At 33.4% G+C, this 20,693-nt stretch overlaps 1 protein-coding gene across 1 annotated transcript; it reads right to left on the bottom strand.

Moving 5' to 3' along the window:
* Nucleotides 1-43: 43 nt before the first annotated feature.
* LOC110097213 lies at nucleotides 44-16,485 on the bottom strand. Its single transcript, XM_020823474.2, has 4 exons — nucleotides 16,398-16,485; nucleotides 15,580-15,842; nucleotides 4,563-4,876; nucleotides 44-672 (listed from the first exon to the last, which is right to left on the bottom strand). The coding sequence occupies exons 1-4, from the start codon at nucleotides 16,483-16,485 to the stop codon at nucleotides 375-377; spliced, it is 963 nt and encodes a 320-aa protein (XP_020679133.2). The 3' UTR covers nucleotides 44-374.
* Between the last annotated feature and the right edge of the window lie 4,208 nt (nucleotides 16,486-20,693).

Raw genomic sequence — 20,693 nt, 5'->3', positions numbered from 1 at the left:
AGATATACGTCCAAAGGATAGTCAGGGCCAGAGCAAAAAAACATGGCAGCACAATAAAACCCATCAAATATAAATGCCAACATGAATTTCTGTAGTATAATGAACGCATTACATTTTTTCCCACTATTACATTTTTTTCTACTTGGAGAAACAACAAAATTAATGTAAACTTCTGTACAACCCACAGGCTTCTCAAAATTGAATATATCAAAGGATTCACCTACCAAAACCAAGGAAAATTTCATTGATCAAAACACTATCTATACAAAATCTCTATAGATTTCTAGCTTATCAGCATTCCCTAGCTACCCCATTGGGTTTCACACTTCTTCTCACGCCAAAACTGACCTGCAAAACTGTATGTCACAAGTACACTATTCCCGAATAGGTCTAGAGATCTTATGTGCTGGCTTTGGGAAGAAGTAGATGGCCAATATGGCGCAGAAGCTTAGGCCAACAGCTCCATCAAATGGATGCCAAGGATGGAGGCTGGCAAGCCAAGGAGGAGTCTTGGCCCTGTAGGACAAAAAATTGCCGTTCTGAATGACAAAATTGGCAGCCATTAAACCTGTGCGGATGCCAACAGGGGCTGCAAGCTTGCCATGAGCTCTTTCCTTGATGCCAAAGAGAAATATAGATAGGAGAAGGAATCCTGGCACCGATGAAAGCGATCTGCAAAGGGATTCATAGAAACAGATTATGAAACTTTCAGACTATAAAGCTTTTATGCTGTCATGTTTAAGAATGTGCTGCTTATACGGTGGTTAAGGTTGAGAATTTTAATTGAAAGATTTGAAGAACTCTTGAAAATAGGTCTTTTTTTGGTTAAAATGATCTCTCAAGTATGGGTCAAAACCACCTCAAATTGAATTAGGATTGATGGGTCAAAACCAGGTCAAATTGAATTTGAATTGAGCCAAATATGAATTGAGGAAGGTAGCTCGATTGAAGAACTTTACATTTTATAGTTTGCATTATCTAGATGCACTGAGGTTATATATGTGAATCCAAAAAATGAAATGGATTCATATGTAAAAATGAACCATAGCTCTCTTCTTTCAATGGATTTGTAACACTTCAATTTATGGAAAATGAATGATGAATGAATAGAGTTTTTTGTCGCAATTCATGCAACCTTGTTAAGATGGGTTCAAAAGTATGGCGTGTCAGCGTATGCTATCTTAGATGCCAAGTACTTCCTTCTTCCTTGTCAGGGTCTAGGAACCTAAGTTAAGTTATTGTGATTAACGTTCTCTTTCTAATTCTTCCATCTTCCCTCATTATTCCACAGTTCTTCGTGTGCTACAGCTACTCCCTACCACCACCTGCATTAATAAACCAACCCACTCTCTTTGCACATGCCACCCGGCAATTCCAATATGAAGAAATTGTTTAGGGGAAATTTTATACCTTGAAACCATTCTATATATATATATAATCTAATTAACTATAATAAATAGAAGAGGAAAATAATTCCATCTAATTGATTTTAATAATTATACCCCACGAATCTTCAAATCAATCCCACAAATCTTGATGTCATAAGAGTAAATCTCCAATTGCAGCCCACAGATTGCTGACCTGTCAAAAGCCATGGGCCCTATCCTCGTCATGTGATTCAACACTACCCCTCAAGTTGGGTTGTACAGGTTGTACAATCCTAACTTGCAAACAAACTTGTCAAGCGGAGAGCTTAGTAGTGCCTTTGTTAAAACATCGACAAGTTGTTCATCAGTTGGGGTATATACAACTTCAATTTCTGAGTTCTCTATATTCTCAAATATGAAGTGTCTATTAATGGTAACATGTTTTATTCTATCATGATGTACTGAATCCTTGACCATACTGATTGTTGCTTGATTGTCACATTTCAACTTTATCGTGCCTTTAATCTTTATTTTCAGTTCAATCAATACTTGTCTGATCCAAATACCTTCAATAATAGTAACTGCTAATGCTCTCAGTTCAAATTTTGCACTGCTTTTGGAAACAACAAATCACTTCTTGCTCCTCCATATCACTAGGTTCCCCCACACAAATAAACAATATCCTGTGGTCGATCCACTGTCAACCTGGCTTCCTTCCCAAGCTGCGTAAGAATGAAGGATCAATTTTCTATCTTTATTTTTCTTGAATAATAGCCCTTTTCCAGGAGTGTTCTTGAGATATCTCAAGATTTGATATATTGCCTCCATATTCACCTTCATAGGATCACTCATATATTGGCTCACCATGCTCACAACAAACCCAATATCTGGACGGGTGTGGGAGAGGAACATAAGCTTTTATACCAGACATTAATATCTTCCTTTATCTATTGGAACCCCCTCATTTTCTATCCCAAGTTTCTTCTTAAGATCCATAGGTGTACTGGATGGTTTACATACCAGCAGGCTAGTCTCCTTCAATAGGTCTAAGGTATACTTGCATTGGAAAACAAATATATCTTTGCTTGATTGAGCTACCTCCATACCAAGGACATATCTAAAGTGATCCTAGATCTAAGTGTCAATCTTCTCCAAATTCAGTTCCTGAAAAATACATACATTATTTGAGGAAATTGTTAAGCAATACTATAATAGGTCAATTTGCTAATGGAAATCAGATTATAGGAGAAAAAGTTGTCGGAACTAGAGTAGGTCTCTTTAATGGGCCGTCTCTTAAAGAAGAAAGTTATGGAGTTGATGAGCCAAGACATGATATAATGATTCTCTGCTTTCCATTTTCTATAGAGAGGATCAGTTTGCGGTGGTGTAGTAGCTTCACCAGTGAGATAGTCCTATTTCCCTCTCCTGCAAATAAACATTCTCACCGATTGAGACCATTGCAAAAAATTTTGCCCTTTAAATCTGTGATTTGTGACGAGAGGAAGAAAAGAAGAGTTGTCTGCAGATCCAACATTTCTGATGTTTGAACTGGTAATATTTGGGTAGGAGAATGAGATCTCGCTATCTATAGAGATGCTTGGGTTTCCTCAGTTGAAAGAGAAGATGAATTTTGAGCAAAGGCTACCGGTGCTTGAAGAGAGGCTATCGCAGGATGATGGAGAGTTACCGCCGGCTGAAGGTTGGAAGAAATGGATAAAGGTTTTTCGTTGGCACTTAGAGAAGACTTAGAATTTTTCTAAGCTCTGATACCGGGAAAAAAATTTTTTAGGGGAAAATTGAATTTGAATTTTATTCCTTGAAATTATTATATATATATACATACACACTAGGAGAATAAATAGAAAAAGAAAGACACTTAATTTAATTAATCATAATAAACAAAAGAGGAAAGTCATTTAATCTAATTGATTCTAATAATTATATCCCATGGATGATGGAATCAATCCCACGGATCTTGATGTCAGAAGAGGAAATCTCCAATTGTAGCCCATAAATTATTGACCTGTCAAAGTTGTGGCCCTCCATTGATGTGTGATTCAACACAATATCTCCCTCTTATTTTTAATTTTCCTAATTGCCACTTCCTTTTACCTAAAAATACTCCCTTCTTATTTTAATAAAACAATCATCTCTTTTAGTATGTCACATCATATCCCATCAATCTCGCCCTCTTAATCCACACATGGCCCCTTTTCTCACAATATCTTCCAGCTCAGATGGACACAATCTCATTTTCTCTTTCCTAACTAATTAATATTCGCATAAAAAACTATCACCTATTTAATAAACCTTCCCCTCCGTAAACATCCCATCAACTCCTATCGCTCACCAAACATATGTATGAAAGCTACAACTTACCTGAGTTAAATTTTATTTAATAAGTTGAATATTTCAATCTCTAATTTAAATCAGAATGCTTAATCATAAATTTATTAAAAAAATTCTCAACATTTATTACTCCAATTAATGAATAGTTAATCATCTTTTAAACCTCTAAAAACATGCCGTTTTAGCCAGTGGAATAATTAATCATGCCTTGATACGTATTTGGAAATCCTAGTCTTTTTTTATGTCTTTTAAAATTTCATGTCAATGTGCTGAGGTTCGTATTTTCTTTATGAGATCATGCAAGGCTATAGACCACAGCTACAAAAGGAATAATTAAAAGTTTATAAAATAAAATTAGGATTACATAATTAAAAGACTTGATTAAAAAATATTAGAAATGACTTTTGTTTATTAGATTTGAATGAGAATTTAACTCTTAACAGGACACAATAAAAAAAAATGATTCAAATTGTCAACCCCACATAACGTGATAAAGACTTGATATTGTTGTTATGGTGAAAATGCCTTCATATATTCTTCTCCTATAATGAACTGATCAAAGAAAATTATTGTCTCGTCTATTCAGTTTATTTTATAATTATGCAGCAAAATATGAGGGTTGCACCATTATAACTTTTTCAATCGTGTAAAATTTTTCAGTTGACAAAATAGAGGTTGCCTATATGTAGGATCATCAAGCCATATGTAAATAAAAATGATTTTGAATGAAAAGGAAAGTTGATTGAAAATAATAACAAGATCACGCTGGACAAAGAATGGGAAAAAAAAAACTTACAGCTAGCTGTAAGGAAGAACAGAACAAAATGCACAAGTCTGAGGGCTTACCTTTGAATTAGAGCAAAGACGATCCCAGAAATCATTATAGCACGATAATATCCCATTTCAACGGCTATCTCCTCAGCCAACCAAGACCTGAATAATAATTCTTCAACAACAGAAATACCAGTTGCAGACACAATTCCTTGAAATGTTAAGAGCAGCAAACTCCCATAAACTCTCAACAAAACAATAGCACCTGATGAGGACGAAGGTAGTACCGTTGTGGAAGCAAAAGAAACAAAACCTAATAATGCATTAACTGAATGAATGCATGAGACTATCATAATTCCTCCAACCAAACCCTTAAGAAAATCAAAAACCTGCAAGAAGAAGAATAAATCAAAACAAATTCTCTGTTGTTGAGTTGTTTTTAAAGGTTATCAAATATTCTTAACCTAAAGCCAACCTTTTTATTATATAGATAAAAAGAATTTAGCCAAAATTAACTCATTTATCATATAGATCATGTGATTTTTTTTATCAATATGACCCATTTAACCCAAACACAATCCATTTTAACACAAAAATGACCAGTTTAACTTAAATCTAACACGTTTAACCCAAGCCTAAATGATAACGAGTTTTCGAGTCAACTCGAATCTAACCCAAAAATTAATCATAACAAGATTTCCAACCCAAACTCAACCCAAAAATTAATCAGGTCAACCCTAATTTGGATTTTTTGAGTCGGGTTCGGGTCGAGACGTTTATTAACAACTCCACCCTCGCCTCCCCTAAATAATTTTTTTTTTGATACATCTTTATATATATATATATATATTAGATAAAATAATAATGAATTACCGTTGTTTAATGTTTTAAAAAGCAAAAATTCAATTAATGCCCACTTCAAATCATAAAACTAATTTATGAGCCCCCGTTCAGAAATTTCCTGGCTTCTTCACTACCACGATTCAAAGTTAAATGATATTTTATAGGTATAACCCAGGAAAAATCTAAAATAAATATATCTTAAATTTCTTCGAATCCCAGCCTAACCAAAAGTTTCAATTTAACACACTCGAATTCCAACAAGAGCAAGCTTTCAACCTTAGGAACCTTAGGTCAACAAAAATAATAAATTTCCAACTTTAAAAAACCTGTTTGAACACTATATGTAAGCCTCCATTTTATTAGCTGCAATGCAAAGCTTAGAAAGATTAAGAATTCAAAATCAGAACCAAGCCAATTTGAACAAGTTTAACAAGCTAGGGCGTTTTGAGCGTCAAAATTGGGCAATTTTTATGTCAAGAGATTCATCCTATTAAGTCAGTCTGAGTGATGGGGAATCTGTGTAGTTTTGGCACGTTCAAACTTTGACATTCCATTCCTGAGTAAAGTTGAGTAGCTGTTCTATTCTCTGGATTCGCTATGAGATGCATGTTTCACATTAGAAATTGTGTTTGATTAAATAGGGAATTTAATGAACTGAACAAATAAGATCTCAAACAAGTTTTTTTAAATAGATGGACATATATTGAACACTGCCATTGATAGTTCCCAAGCCTTAGATGAAAAAAATAGAGAGTTGTGTTAGACAGTCAATAGCTTACATAAAACTTGTCAAATAATCAAGATATGAATTCTTTAATACATTATATTACTATTACGGTGTTCCCTATAAGTGACGCATTGTATAACTTGAATACAATAAAGAGTGTAGGACCATTGCACCGGCGCCAAGGTGCAGTGTTAAATAAACAAGGGTTCTCATATCATGGACGGGTGTGGGAAAAGAAACTATATTATGAAACTAGAATTAGAATAACAACTTGAAATATAAGTCCTCTTATAGGTAAATCAATAAACTAATAGAGATATTATGATTCATAGGATGATAAATATTCTATGTATTAAGGAAACTAAATGTGTTAGAGAAAATACTGAAGATTGATAGTTTATGATTTAAACTATGATATTTCGGTATGAGTCGTAATTGGAATGATATAAATGTGATTATATATAAGAGTTTGAAAGATAATATTGTAGAAATTAATAAAATTAGATATAGAAGTATGGCTTTAAAAATTGCTATAGATGCTAATATTATTAATATTAAGTGCTAATACTTCTTAAATATTAGGGAATTTTAGAATGATTTAGAAGAACTAATATAGAAGATTTCTTTTGAAGTGAGTTTTTATTGGATGAGATTTAAATAGATATGTTGGTAGAGTGATAAAAGATTTTAAAAGTATTCATAGTGGTGGATTTGTGTTTGGTGTGACAAACGAAGATGGAAGGACAATATTAAATTTTACTCTAATTTATAATTTTGTAATTGTTAATACCTTATTTAAAAAAAGAGACGAGCATCTCATAACTTACAACAATTCATCACTTACAAGAATGGACATAGCAAAACCAAGATTTATTATTTTCTTATAAGAAAAATATATTGTTTAGATTGCAAACATTACAAAATTATTCCGAGTATATATATATATATATATCATCGTTTATTAGTTTTTTTATTTGATGTAAATGGGAGAAATATGAAAAATAAAGTAAAATATTATCCTGGGATTAGATGACGGTATCTAGAGAAATTAATAAAAATATTTTTGAGAGAATAATTCAAAATCTCAAAATTTTGGTTTGTTCATTAGGAAGCTAATGTTCTATAAGGAAAAATAACTAGTGATATTAAGAATATTGCAAACCATGTACTTCGAGTATCAAAAAGAAAAGCTTCCAATAGCAAAAATAGTTGGTGGCGGAATCAAATATGCAAAAAAAGATAAAAAAATATGAACTTTGTTACAAAAATTAATTTAGATGTATAAGCTCAGAAATTAAGAAATATAAGGGGCTCATAGAAAGTCTAAGAAAGTAACTTGTGATGTAAAAAATTTAGCTTTAGTGATTTATATAATATATTAAATACTAAAAAGGATGAAATACATATGTATAAGTTAGTCAAGCAAGAAAAGTAAAAATCTATATAAGTGAAGTGCATTAAGGGTGAAGAATAAAAAGTGATTTTGTAATAAGACAATATTTAACATAGGTGAATGAAATATTTCAAAAAACTTATCAATGAAGATTGTGCGAATGCGGTTGACTTTTAGTGACCATAACATCATAAATAAAAATAGATATTTTTATTTTTATCGTTATATTAGTTAATCAAAGTTGGATAAATTTTAAAGAAAATAAACTGTGAAGAAGCAGCGGGACCTGATGATATTCTAATAAAGGTGTGAAAATGCTTAGAAGATCAAGCAATTTTTGGCATATTAACTTTTTAATATTATTTTGAAGATGTTGAGAAAATCTTTGGAGAAAGAGATCTCGAATGGAAGAAGTGGGAGAAAGGAAGAGAGCTCACAAATCTTTATTGATTTGTTCTTAAGTATACAACACATCAATTAGTATCATAACCTCAATATAGACCCAGGCTATACATACAACTATACAAAATAATATCTCATATGGAAACCAGTAAAAGACTAAAACCAACATATAAAATTATACCAAATACTAACAATCTCCACCTTAGTCCAATTTTACTATGTATAACAAAGAAAAAACCTCCATACAGTCACATGCTTCTTCTCCACCTGTTATTCACCAAAAACAACCCTAAAAAGCTTCTCCTACAATCACTAGCTCTTCCTTCACCTGCTATCCACAAAGAACAACCAAGAAAAGCCTTCTCGCCAGTTGCATCTTCTTCCTCCACCTATTTGCTCGAACTCATGTCTGCTGCGACGCCCTAGCTCCGCTTCCAATCTTGTGAACCCGTCTTTCGTGACTAGCCCGAACTCTCGTACGATCTCCTCCCTCAAGCAGCCTTCTCTCGTTCAGCTTGCCTCTCGTGTCCTAGGCCCGTCTCCAGCACTCCTGCGCCTGGCCTGGACTCCCGCACTGCACCAGCTCCCGAGCTCCAGCACCTGGTCCAACCATGCTTGCCTCCACCAGTCCTGCTTGCGCCTTGGCGTGCTCTTGCCTGCGCAAACCCTTGGTGATTTCAAAGAATAGCCTTCCTGCCGCAGTAATTCAGTCTCCAAGAATTGTTATTGCACGGTTCTTTCTGTTGAGCAAGCTTTGTCCGTTAGAAGATTTTTGAGCTCGCTTCCGCACGACGCAAGCCTGCCATCTCTCTTGCTTGATTACACGAATCAACTTCCTCCTTCCTCTTGATCTTGCTTATCCAAGCTTTGATACCAATTGTTGAGAAAATCTTTGGAGGAAGAGAACTTGAATGGAAGAAAGTGGGAAATACGAAGAGAGCTCACAAATCCTTATTGATTTATTCTTGAGAATACAACACATCAACTAGTATCAAAGCCTCTATTTATAGACCGAGGCTATGCATAAAACTACATAAAACAATAGCTAATATAGAAAATAGTAAAAGACTGAAATTAACATATAAAACTAAACCAAATACTGATAAAAGACTAAAAAATGTTAGATGAATAGAGGAGTGTGTTGGTTCCTTTTTTTAAATAAAGGTGATGCACAAGAGTGTGAAAAATTATAAATGAATTAAGTTAACATGAGACACATTAGAACTATGGGTGAGAGTAATTGAGCATAGGTTACGACTTGATATTAATGTTTCTCAAAATTAATTAAGATTCATGTTGGGTAGGTCTACTATGAATGCTATACATTTATTGAGAGGTTTGACGGAGAAATATAGAGAGAGTAAGGAGGATCTTCATATGATAATGTTCTAAAAGAAGTGCTCTGGAGAGTTTTAGAAAAGAAATCAGGTAATAATACTTATATTCAAGTTCTTAAGGATATGTATACAGAAATTGTTAATTATGTTCAAATATAAGGTGGTTTGATCAAATATTTTCTTATTTCAGTTTGATTACATAAAGAATTAGCTTTAAGCCAATATCTTTTTGCTTTAGTCATGGATGCTCTTAGTAGACATTTGCAACATGATTTATCCTGGTGTATGCTTTTTGCTGATGATATTCTTCTTGTTGATAAGACTAGAGAGAATTGAAGAAAAACTTAAACTATGAATGTCGAGCTTAGAGTCTAAAGATTTTTGTTTGAAAGCCTTATCTGAAAATTCAACACGTACAGATAAAAGTAGTAAGATTAGAAATTTCTTAAACCCATAATTGGGTGATATTGGGCTCGTTGGATTCGTCCCGTCGAGACACTCGATTCGACTATAAGCATGTCTAATTTAGAGATCATTTAGTCATCCATTTAATATTTGAAGTTTTCAATTATGTTTTAAGTGCTTGATTTGGGCTCCTTTGGGGTCGAATTGGACCACTTTTGGCATCGTTGAGTTTGTCTCATTGAGATGTTCATATCAACTATAAATTTGCTGAAATTGAAGTTCATATGGACTTGAATTTAATTCCAGTAATTTCTATTTCAAATTTCTGCCTAGATATTCATATTGATCATGTCAATTTTTTGTAGATATATCATTTGTCTTCCTATTTTCAAACATCAAAGCTTATTACACTAGAAAGTATATTTTAAATTTTTTAAAATCCTGATTTTTTTTACTTATTTATTTAAGACTTTTTGTTTCTATTCTTTCATATTATTATTAGTTTTTCATTATTTTTATTTTTTTATTTTTTCCCCAAAAAAACTCTTTTTTTAGTGAGTTTATTAGGAAAAATTCTATTTTTTAAATATTTTTTAGTTTTTTTTTAGTTTCTTTTTCTTTTTAAAGGGAAATTCTCTCTCTTTTTTGCAATTTTTTCACAATTTTTTTATTTCAGAAAGAGTTTTTTTCTAACTCTTTTATATAGTTCTCTCATTTAAGTCATATAACTCTTTACATTAAAATCATGTAACTCTTTTTATTAAAACCATAGAACTCTCTTAAGTAAAAATCATGTAACTCTCTTCATTAATGTCATATAATTCACCTCATTAAAGTCACATAACTCACTTCACTAAAGTCATGTAGCTCTCTTCATTAAAATCGCATAACTTCTTCATTAAAAAAATATAAATCTCTCATTTAAAGTCATGTAGCTCTCTTCATTAAAATCACATAACTTTCTTCATTAAAATCATATAACTCTCTCATTTAAAGTTGTGTAACTCTATCTCCCTCCTTTCAAGTATAAATATCCATTCATGGGAGGATGAATTTGCACTATTTCTCTTCTTCAATCTTCTCGTAAGTCTTGCCCCTTTTTATTCTTCATTTCTTCTCACAAGAGAAACATTCCAATATTTGAATAGACAATACTCCTTTCAAGCTTCAGTGTTTCTCTTTGTAGAGAATGAGTTGCTCTTGTCCCCTTTTCTTCTCTATTTCTTCTCACAGGAGAAACATTCAACTGTCTTGAATATGTGATATCACCTTTCAAGCTCCAGTACCCCTCTCTATAGAGAATGAGTTGCTTTTGCCTCATTTCTTCTCTATTTTTTTCTCACAAGAGAGACACTCCACTGTCTTGAATAAGCGACATCCTCTTTCTAGCTCCAATGCTCCTCTCTATAGATAACGAGTTATTGTGAGTAATTTGATAACCCTGATGAGTAATCATTATCCAATACCCATGACAAAAAAAGATCGATTGCCTCCAAAACAAAATGAAGGTCTGATGAGACATTACAAGGCAAGAATGGTTGATGGCGTGATGTCTACAGTTACTAGCGATTCTTTAATCTTTATCTTGAAAGAAAGTTGATTGACTCCATTTTGAGAAACTTTTCATTGCATTTTGAAGCTTCAAATTTTCTCCCAATAGGAAATAATCATTTCAGCGCTGGATAAATGATGCTGATGAAAGTACTTAAATTCATTGAGTTTTATCTTCAGCTCATTACATTAATCTTTAAATAATAAAGATCGTATGTTAGAATTTGATAAATAATTTTGAAATTTATTATGTTGACATCATGTAAATCCATTAACATTGTACATGGCTTTGAGATATTTATATGAGCTTGATTGATGTTGATTTCAATTTATTTGAAGTAATGAATACTTCATCTTTATGTTAGAATAATTCTGATTTGTGAACTTACCCCTAAAAAAAATTAAGTCTTTTATGCATCTTTGAGATATTCTTTAAGATATTGTAGCTAGTTAGAGCAACATAATCAAAAAAATTTATTCCCTATGAAATGTGTCTTTGAGGCGTTTAGCCTTCTAAGATTTTTATGTATGTATAACTTTGAAGCTTTTAGTCTTCTAAGATTTTCAGTTTAGCTGTACCTTCTGAGGTTTATGCCTTCTGAAATTTTAAGATAATTTTATACATTATGAGACTTATACCTTTTGAAGTTTTAGGTGTACATATATATTTTAAGATTTGCATTCCAAGGTTTTGCTTACATGTATTCCTTTTGAGACCTTTGTTTTTCATGTTTTTAGATAATCCTGAATATTTTGAGGCTTTTACCTTCCTAGATTTTTTGTACATGTACCTTTTGAGATTTTTAATCTTCTTAAATTTTTTATGTACATGTACCTTTTGAGCTGTATGTATTTTGAGATTTATGAATAATCATATACGTTATGAAGCTCAGGCCTTCTCAGGTTTTAGGTGTACATATATCTTCTGAGATTTTGCATACATGTGTTTCTTCTAGAGACTTTTGCTTTTAAATATTTTGGATAATCCTGAACCTTCTCAGGCTTTTACCTTCTAAAATTTTTATAAGAGTGGAGACTACGTCAACTATTTTCTCTCATGGAATTTTTCTAGTAAAAAGCTTGTCAATTACTAGCTTCCGATCAAGGTCACCTCATGGGTGTGCCTTCCCTGGGTTGAAATTAGAGACTCTGTTGATTATTTTCCCTCATGGGGTCTTTCCAGTGAGGATCATATCCACTATTAGCTTCCCTTTAAGGTTCCCTCATGGGTGTTCCTTAATAAGGCTATTCTTCAAAGCGTTACTCGATTGAATTAACTCATATAAAAGATATTGGGAGAAATTCACCAAAAATGTTTAACCTATATGAGACTATTTGTCAGACTGTTACTCGATAATGTTAACCTGTGTAGAAAAAATTCAAAGAAAATTCATCAAGGATGTTTAACTTATCTAAGATTATTTATCAGAGTGTTACTCAATAATATTAAACTATGTGGAAGAGATAAGAAGAAATCCAACATGATGTTTGAGCTATATGAGATTATTTAACAGAGTTTTGCTCGATGACTTTAACATGTATAGAAGATGTTGATTCGAACCCTCTAAGATCAATTATACATTAATTGGGAGGGGCCGAATACCACGTGTATCTCAAATCAAAGATGAATATTGATTTATTTTTATACCATTGTTATCTTTCATGGTTGAGACTATGACCTTCTTGATGAGTAGAATTTTAGTTGGGGACTGTGTAGAGTTTGAGATTCACTCGAAGTCTTCCCATGTTAGTTGGAAACTTTATGAAAGGTGGATGATATAAAGACTATTATGAAAGCACAAAATATTAGAGGGACTTGTTCGACCACATCATGTTGTAGATTTCAATATAAATCTCTTTGAGGTTGCAACCAAAGTTGCCCCCTAGCCCAAATCTGTTTTTCACAAAATTGACGTGACAATGTTTGATAATTTAGATACAAAACAATATATGTTAGCTATTGCAGTGAGGTTTCCCTCAACATTGAAGGACTTCTTTTGGACCTAATAATGATTTATGATAAAGGGACTACCTCGCTACAATCATAATAGGACATTGAAGTTAACGACTCTTCAAGATTATAGCAAAAGCTGCCCCCCCCCCCCCCCCCCCCCCCCCCCCCCACACACCAAGAATCGTTTCTCACAGATGCAGTCAAACTATTACATGCTAGAAATTTGAGTCGATAGATTGTGTTTTACATCTCCGCATTATCCAAAAGTTCAGTACGTACAGATAAAAGTAATAAGATCATAAATTTATTACTTGGAAAACCTGAAAAGGGAAATAAAACTATGTGGTCTGGCCAAGTTGAAAAATTCACTTAGTAAGTGATATAAGAATCATCTTTTCTTCACCGTTGAAGAAGAGGAGAATTATTTGAAAACAAACAACTAATTTTTTCTGATGGAAATTACTGAAACTAAGTATCCACATAAAGATTGTAAATACATAACAATAAGGCTTGATTTCCCCAATGGGAATTATAGAAAGTAGTTGTCCACAAGCAGATAGCTAATATCCAACAACATGATTAAATCTTGTCAGTATTCTAGAGATAGTGGCGGTTTTTTATGTTGACCATTGGTGGCAATGGTAATTGTTGGCGATAATAACTAGGGGTGGTCGTCGGCGGCGATGGCTAAAAAATGCAAGAAAGCTCTCTCTAGTTCTCTCTATTATTCCTCCCCCTCGTGTGAAGAATAGGGCTCCATTTATAAGTTTTTTGGGATTAGCATTTTGGTAATTTGAACCTGAATCTAAAACACTCCATCGAATGGTCCATATTGATTCCCTTGATCAAGAAACATTTATTCAATATTTAAATGTCATAATGATGTCATAATATAGTGATTTAGGCTCATTGGATCCGTCTCGTCAAGCCGCTTGATTCAACTATAAAAATGTCTAATTTAGAGATCATTTGGTCATCCAAATAATATTTAAAGTTTCCAATTATGCTTCAAATATTTGATTTTGGCTCCTTTAAGCTCGAATTATATCACTTTTGGCATCGTTGGGTTCGTCTCATTGAGATGTTCAGATCAACTATAAATTTGCTGAAATTGGAGTTCATATGATCATGAATTTAATTATAGCAAATTCTAATTCAATTTTTTTCTTGGAGATTTGTGCTGAACATGCCGATTTTTTATAGATATATCAAGTATAATTTTAGTAGTAATAGATCTAATAGTGGATTGTGACTTTGGATAATCAAGTCATTAAAAAAAGTACACGTTTTAGATACTTCAAAGTGATGGTGAAATAGATGAGGATATTATTAATAAAATTTAAGTTGGATGGTTAGAGTGGAGGAATGCATCGGGCTTGTTGTGCGGTAGAAAAGTACCCCTCAAACTTAAGAGAAAATTCCATAAGATTGTAGTGAGACCTCCAATATTTTATGGTGCAAAATATTGCCATTAAAAGAGAAGCAAAAAGTTAAGTGTTTCAAAAATAAGGATGCTTAGGTGGATGAATGGCTTTATTCTTATAAACAGAATGTGAAACGAGTATATACATGAATAGGTTGGAGTAGCTCTAATGGCCGATAAGATTAGAGAGAGTCGCCTTAGATGATTTAGTCACATAAAATATCGGTCTTCTAACAACCCAGTTAGAAGAGTAGATGTATTAGCTTTTGAATATGTTAAGAAAGATAGAGGTATACCTAAAAATCTTGGTTAGAAAAGATTAGAAATGACATTATTTATTAGATTTTAAATGAGAATTTGATTCTTAACATGATACAGTAGAGAAAAAGGATTCATTTACTCAACCTCATAGTGGGATAAAGGCTTGATATTATTGTTGTTGTTGTTGTTGGATGGACATAAATTGGCTTCAATTTTTTTTTTTTAAATTATTAATCAATTAATCTATAGTAAAATACTATAACTATATGGTAGGTTGCTCTAGCTCAAGTAAATTCCAAAAATTAATTCACTTACGTTTTTTACTATTATAATTTACTTTTTTAAAATCCTTCGATATTTTCAGTTGTGCCCTAACATTAAAACTGGAGAAGATTTCGTACATAGATATCCCACTCACAGTTTTGTATATGGATATGCCACCCAACCCCTACGTACTATATATTATGTTAGCCAATAGTTTCTGATTTATATCTCAAACAAAGCCACTCATGAATAAATAAGTATTCCTAGTTTCATACAAAATGCCCAAATCTAACAAAAGCAATGTTCAGTTCTAGTTTTTCATGTCCAGTACAATATAATGTTTTGTTGTAATGAATTTAAGTTACCAAATGCGACTTTTGAAAATTTCAAAAAAAAAAAAAGCGAATTTTGAATAACTTATCACCACTTCAAAGGCTAATCGTCAAAATGATACAATGATGCTATAAGTTACTCGCAGCCATATTTCACTAACTTCGTTAAGCAAGTAGACCATAAAAGACAGATTCCATACCCTAGGTACCGATGTCAGGTCCAGCCCATATTGTTCAATTGGATTGTCATAGCCACGTATTCTTTTTCCCCACAAAACTACAAGGATCATAGCAGCTATATAGAGACCCACAATGCAGGTAAATTCAGCAATCCTATTTGGATTATGTGTTGTCCAACTTTGTACAAGTGTTGGCAGCAAAGGTATTACCACAGGAGACCAAAGCACAAGCACCATGCAAACAAATCCAACAACCCTGGTAATGAAACAAAAATTGAGGATTACTAAAGAAAGATGCAAAAAGCATGCCCATTTAATACATAGTTTAGAGAGAATAATATAAAAAAGACAGTTGTGACAATTTTGGAAGTTTACTTCAAGTAGTTAAGGCTATCATGACTAAGTTTAGTAATCAACTATAAATTAGCAAAACGAACAGAAAGTTTCAGGTTAAACAGTAAGCTGGCCTTTTAACTTAGAATGAAATTGATTACAAGTCAGCAGTCAGTAAGGATCATCACAAGTTGATCAGGCGAGTGAAAAAAGGCTAAAAAACCACAAGATTTCATGAATTCAGCCAAGCAAAGAATTAATGGTTATTATACTGACAGAGCGCAGTTTTGGAGTTTGTCAGGGTTGTAAGGTTGCTTCAATTTATAGTTTGTTTTGAGGAAGCAGTGTGTGGTTCAAAATGTGTCCATCAATCAATATCCCATCATATAGTATTTTTCTTCAAGGACTAATAATTCTTAGAACAATCTCAATCAAGCATGTTATAAATCTACATTTGGAATGGTAATCACAAGTCACAACTTGAACCCAGTAAAATATCCCATTACAGTGGCGGAAATCAAGCCAACGAATTGCCCTCATTTCAAACTGGAATTGATGGCTAGGACAGCTGGAACTGCAGAATGCAATTACCATCTAATTTAAGAGGATTCAGATTTTTTTCTATAAAGAAATAAATCTGTTAAATATTAGATGCCATTTATGGAAAGTAGATGCACTTCAATTTTAGAAGCATATAAAAAATTTGATGTTGACTTGATAGTACAGTTGCATTTAATTCATATCAAGTTGTGATGGCGTTGATTGTGGAATTAACAAGCACATGCATGTTGATGACATATAGAAGAAAGTTAATAGTGTGATTTCGAATGCAGTGTGTAGTATTCATCAGCTCCTTAAGTTAGACCAAGTTTGACATAAAGAATGACTAAGAGACCTCAATGAATATCAATGTGAGGGTATGTTTACTTTCTTTGAATGATAGAATGATATAAACTCAAGTGAATAACCTTGAAATCTCTAAAATATTATCAGGAAATATGAGAATTTTTTTGAAGCAATGAGATTTTATAACTAGTCATTGAAAAAGTCATAGGAACAACTGGTTACATAAAAGTCACCATAGAAAGAAAAATATATATTAGATCACAATTAACATAAAGCAAAGTGAGTAATATCTATCAAAGAGGAGAAAAATACGTACAATTTGTGAAAATCACATAGGAGTAATGAAGAAAAATCTTTTCTCTACTAGTGAAAAGGTGTTGCATTAGAGTATACGAATTATAGAGGCATTAAGTTAATGTGTCATACTTTAAAATTATGGGAGAGAGTTATTGAATATAGGTTACGATGTGATACTAATGTTTCTCAAAATCAATTTGAATTCATGCTGAGTAGATCTACTATGGAAGCTATACATTTATTGAGAGGTTTGATTGAGAAGTATAGAGAGAATAAGGAGGATTTACATATGCTATTTATTGATTTAGAAGCATATGATAAAGTTTCAAGAGAAGTGCTCGGGAGAGTTTAAGAAAAGAAGGGGTTTAATAATGCTTTTATTCAAGACATTAAGGATATGATGCAAGAGTTGTCACTTGGATTCAAATACAAGGTGGTTTGACTATATTTTCTTATTTTAGTTGGATTAAATCAAGGATCAACTTTAAGCCCATATCTTTTTGCTCTAATCATGGATGTTTTTTCTAAACATTTGCAAGAGGATGCACCCTAGTGTATGCTTTTTGCTAACGATATTCTTCTTATTGATAAGACTAGAGAGGCAGTTGAAATAAACTTGAACTATCGAGGTCAACCTTAGAGTCTAAAGGTTTTTGTTTGGGTATATCTAAAACCAAATACATGGAGTGCAATTTAAGTAGTAATAGATCTAGTTTGAGGACAATGACTTTGGGCGATCAAGTCATTAATAAGAGTACGTGTTTTAGATATCTCGAGTCAATTGTTCAAAGTGATGGTGAAATAGATGTGAATATTATTAGTAGAATTCAAGTTAGATGGTTGAAGTGGAAGAATGCATCGACCCTGTTGGGTGCTAAAAAAGTACCCCTCAAACTTAAGGGAAAATTCTATAAGATGGTGGTGAGACCTGCAATGCTTTGTGGTGCAAACTGTTGGATTAAAAGACAAGCAGAAAATTAAGTTGAGTGTTGCAGAGATGAGGATGCTCAGGTGGATGAGTGGCTTCACTTTTAGAGATAGAATGTGAAATGAGTATATACATGAAAAGGTTAGAGTAGCTCTAGTGGCAGATAAGATTAGAGAGTCGCATTAGATAGTTTGGTCACATAAAACGTCAGCCTTCTGATGACCCGATTTGGAGGGTATATTAGATTTGGCCTATGCTTAGAAAAGCAGAGGCCAATGTTTGAAATTGCGTATTCGGGTATTGAGGCGTTTTTCATTCGTGAGGCGAGGCGTAAGCCTCAAGGCGTTTTGAGGCGTAAGCCTCAAAATCAAAAGATTGCGTAAATATAAAATGATAAATTTTTTATATACTAACGAGTGAATAATATAAGAAAGACATAAAAAAGCATAAGATATGAAGTAAAATCAAAATATCCCAATAATAAGACAACATGAAATATAGTTCAACTCAAAATTCTATCTTTCTCAAATCCCAGTATTCTTTTCATTAACATATAATTCTAATTTCCAAAAATAAATAGCAATGACATATCACATAAGAACTCATTAGTCATCAGCATTGTCATCACTAAGGGGTTCTTCATTTGAATCATCATTATGATGAACTGCTCTCTCCCCTTCCTCTCATCTTTTTATTAACGTGCCCCCCCCCCCCTCCTCCTCCTCTCCTATAGAGTCCAATGTCAGGCATTTACTTCAAGATTTATGTAAGTTTTAATATGTATAGCGTGAGGTGTAAGCCTCATGCCAGTAAGGCGAGGAGGGACTCAACCAAGTTAAGGCGCAAGCCTCATAAAAAAAACTCAAGGCGTAAGCATCGAGGCGTTTTTTACTGGAATTGCGCAAGGCGAGCCTCATATTGCGCAACTTTAAACCATGGCAGAGGCCTAAAAGGATTTGGCTATAAAATATTAGAAATGACTTTTTTATTAAAATTAAATGAAAATTTGACTCTTAACAAAATACAATAAAGAAAAAAAATTATGTAGCCGACCCCAAGTAGTCGGATAAAGGCTTGATATTATTGTTATAGTGAAAATGTTGTAGTGAATAGTAGGATTGACATTAGTGTGTAATGGATCATCATGGAAGTGAACAACATCAGTGTGATATGTAGTATGTCTCCGTGGTTGATCTGAAGTGTTATAATTATCAATAGTTATAACTATCAATAGCCCCACTAGAACCCCATTAGTTCTCACTCTCATTCTCTCTAAATGATTAAGTCTATCACAAAGTGATTGATTCTCATAGAACATTAACTATAAATGCTCAACCAAAATATGAAGGAGATCACAAGCGGCCTATCATCCTACCTTGATACATAGCACAAGCTCAATAATCAAGTCTACAACATGTCTATGATGCTAATCTAATTTAAGTCAACCTAAAAGAATGACTAAAACCCCTAAATCACCATGATGGGTGTATTTTTTTAGTGGGATGATGGAATGATATAAAACACTTGGACGACCTTTGAATCTCTAGCTTTGGAAAGGAAATATGAATTTTAGGTTAAGGTTTGTTGAAATTAGATTTTATTTTGAAAGAGAAAAAATTAACATCAACAATAGAATGAATAACTAATTTAAAAAATATAAAACTTAGCATGCATCACAAAGAACAACAATGAATAAGGATAAATTAGATTATAATTTGATTCCGAGAAAGATTAATATCATGTTAGACCGGTCCATGCTGGACCGGTCCAGCTGGCCATAGGCAAAGGGCCGGCTCAACTTTACATGAGGCGGACCAAGCAGGTCTGCATCTTGGGTATTGCCGCCGAAGGCAATTGTGGGGCCCACTAGTGTATCCAATTAGGAAGGAGAGGGGGTAGGGCTGTAGAGGGAATTGGCTTGTGTTGTTTAATTGTATGCTTTAAGTAGGAAGGGAAATTAGTTAGGGTTATCTGATAATTGTGACAGATTTTGTTGTTCTTAGTACTTGGCGTCTTGGGCTCTAGCGGCGTCAAGGGATTGGGAGAGATAGATCCTCCTCTCGAATTGAGGATCGACTATATCTTGGAATTTTCCTTATGTTATATTTTATTATTGCAATAAAATCGTTGTTTTCTATTTTTTCCTCGGAGTTTGGTGGATATGTCTTGCTTTTTTTCAAGAATGATAGGTTTTCACTTGAGATCTTCAAGTGTTTCCTATCAAATTGGTATCAGAGCAGATTTTTGGATTATTTTTGAGCTGTTTTTGTGAATTCTGGAGGCTGAATTTTGTCTGAAGAGGTGTTGTTTTGCAGCTTTTGGAGTCGAGATCCAGATTTTTTAGTCCAACAAAAATCCGGGTATCGATGACGGCCGAGAAAGTGGATGCGTTGGAAGAACGCCATGAGGGGGAGATAGACAAATAAAAGCAACGGTGGAGGATAGAATATCCTCCATGGAATGCAAAGTTTCAAATCTTCATGAGATGTTGAAGAAGATACTGGACAATCAAAATCAAACAGCGACATCGGAGGCAAGAGGTTCGATAGGGAGAAATACAAATTCTGAAATTCGTGGAAGTGAAAATGAGGTGGAGATCATGGAGGAGAGAGATGGAAGGTATGGAGAGAGGCGTGATTATGGGGGGCATGAACCAAGGGGTGCTGATTGGGAAAGAAAAAAGGAGGATTATGGTAGGAGGGTGATGCTTTTGAAGAAAGGGGAGAAAGTG

This window comes from Dendrobium catenatum, unplaced genomic scaffold (assembly GCF_001605985.2).
Source record: "Dendrobium catenatum unplaced genomic scaffold, ASM160598v2 fragScaff_scaffold_856, whole genome shotgun sequence".
NCBI classification, from domain to species: Eukaryota; Viridiplantae; Streptophyta; class Magnoliopsida; order Asparagales; family Orchidaceae; genus Dendrobium; species Dendrobium catenatum.
Note: the sequence above shows the minus strand (reverse complement) of the source record. Positions and strands in the feature narration are given on the sequence as shown.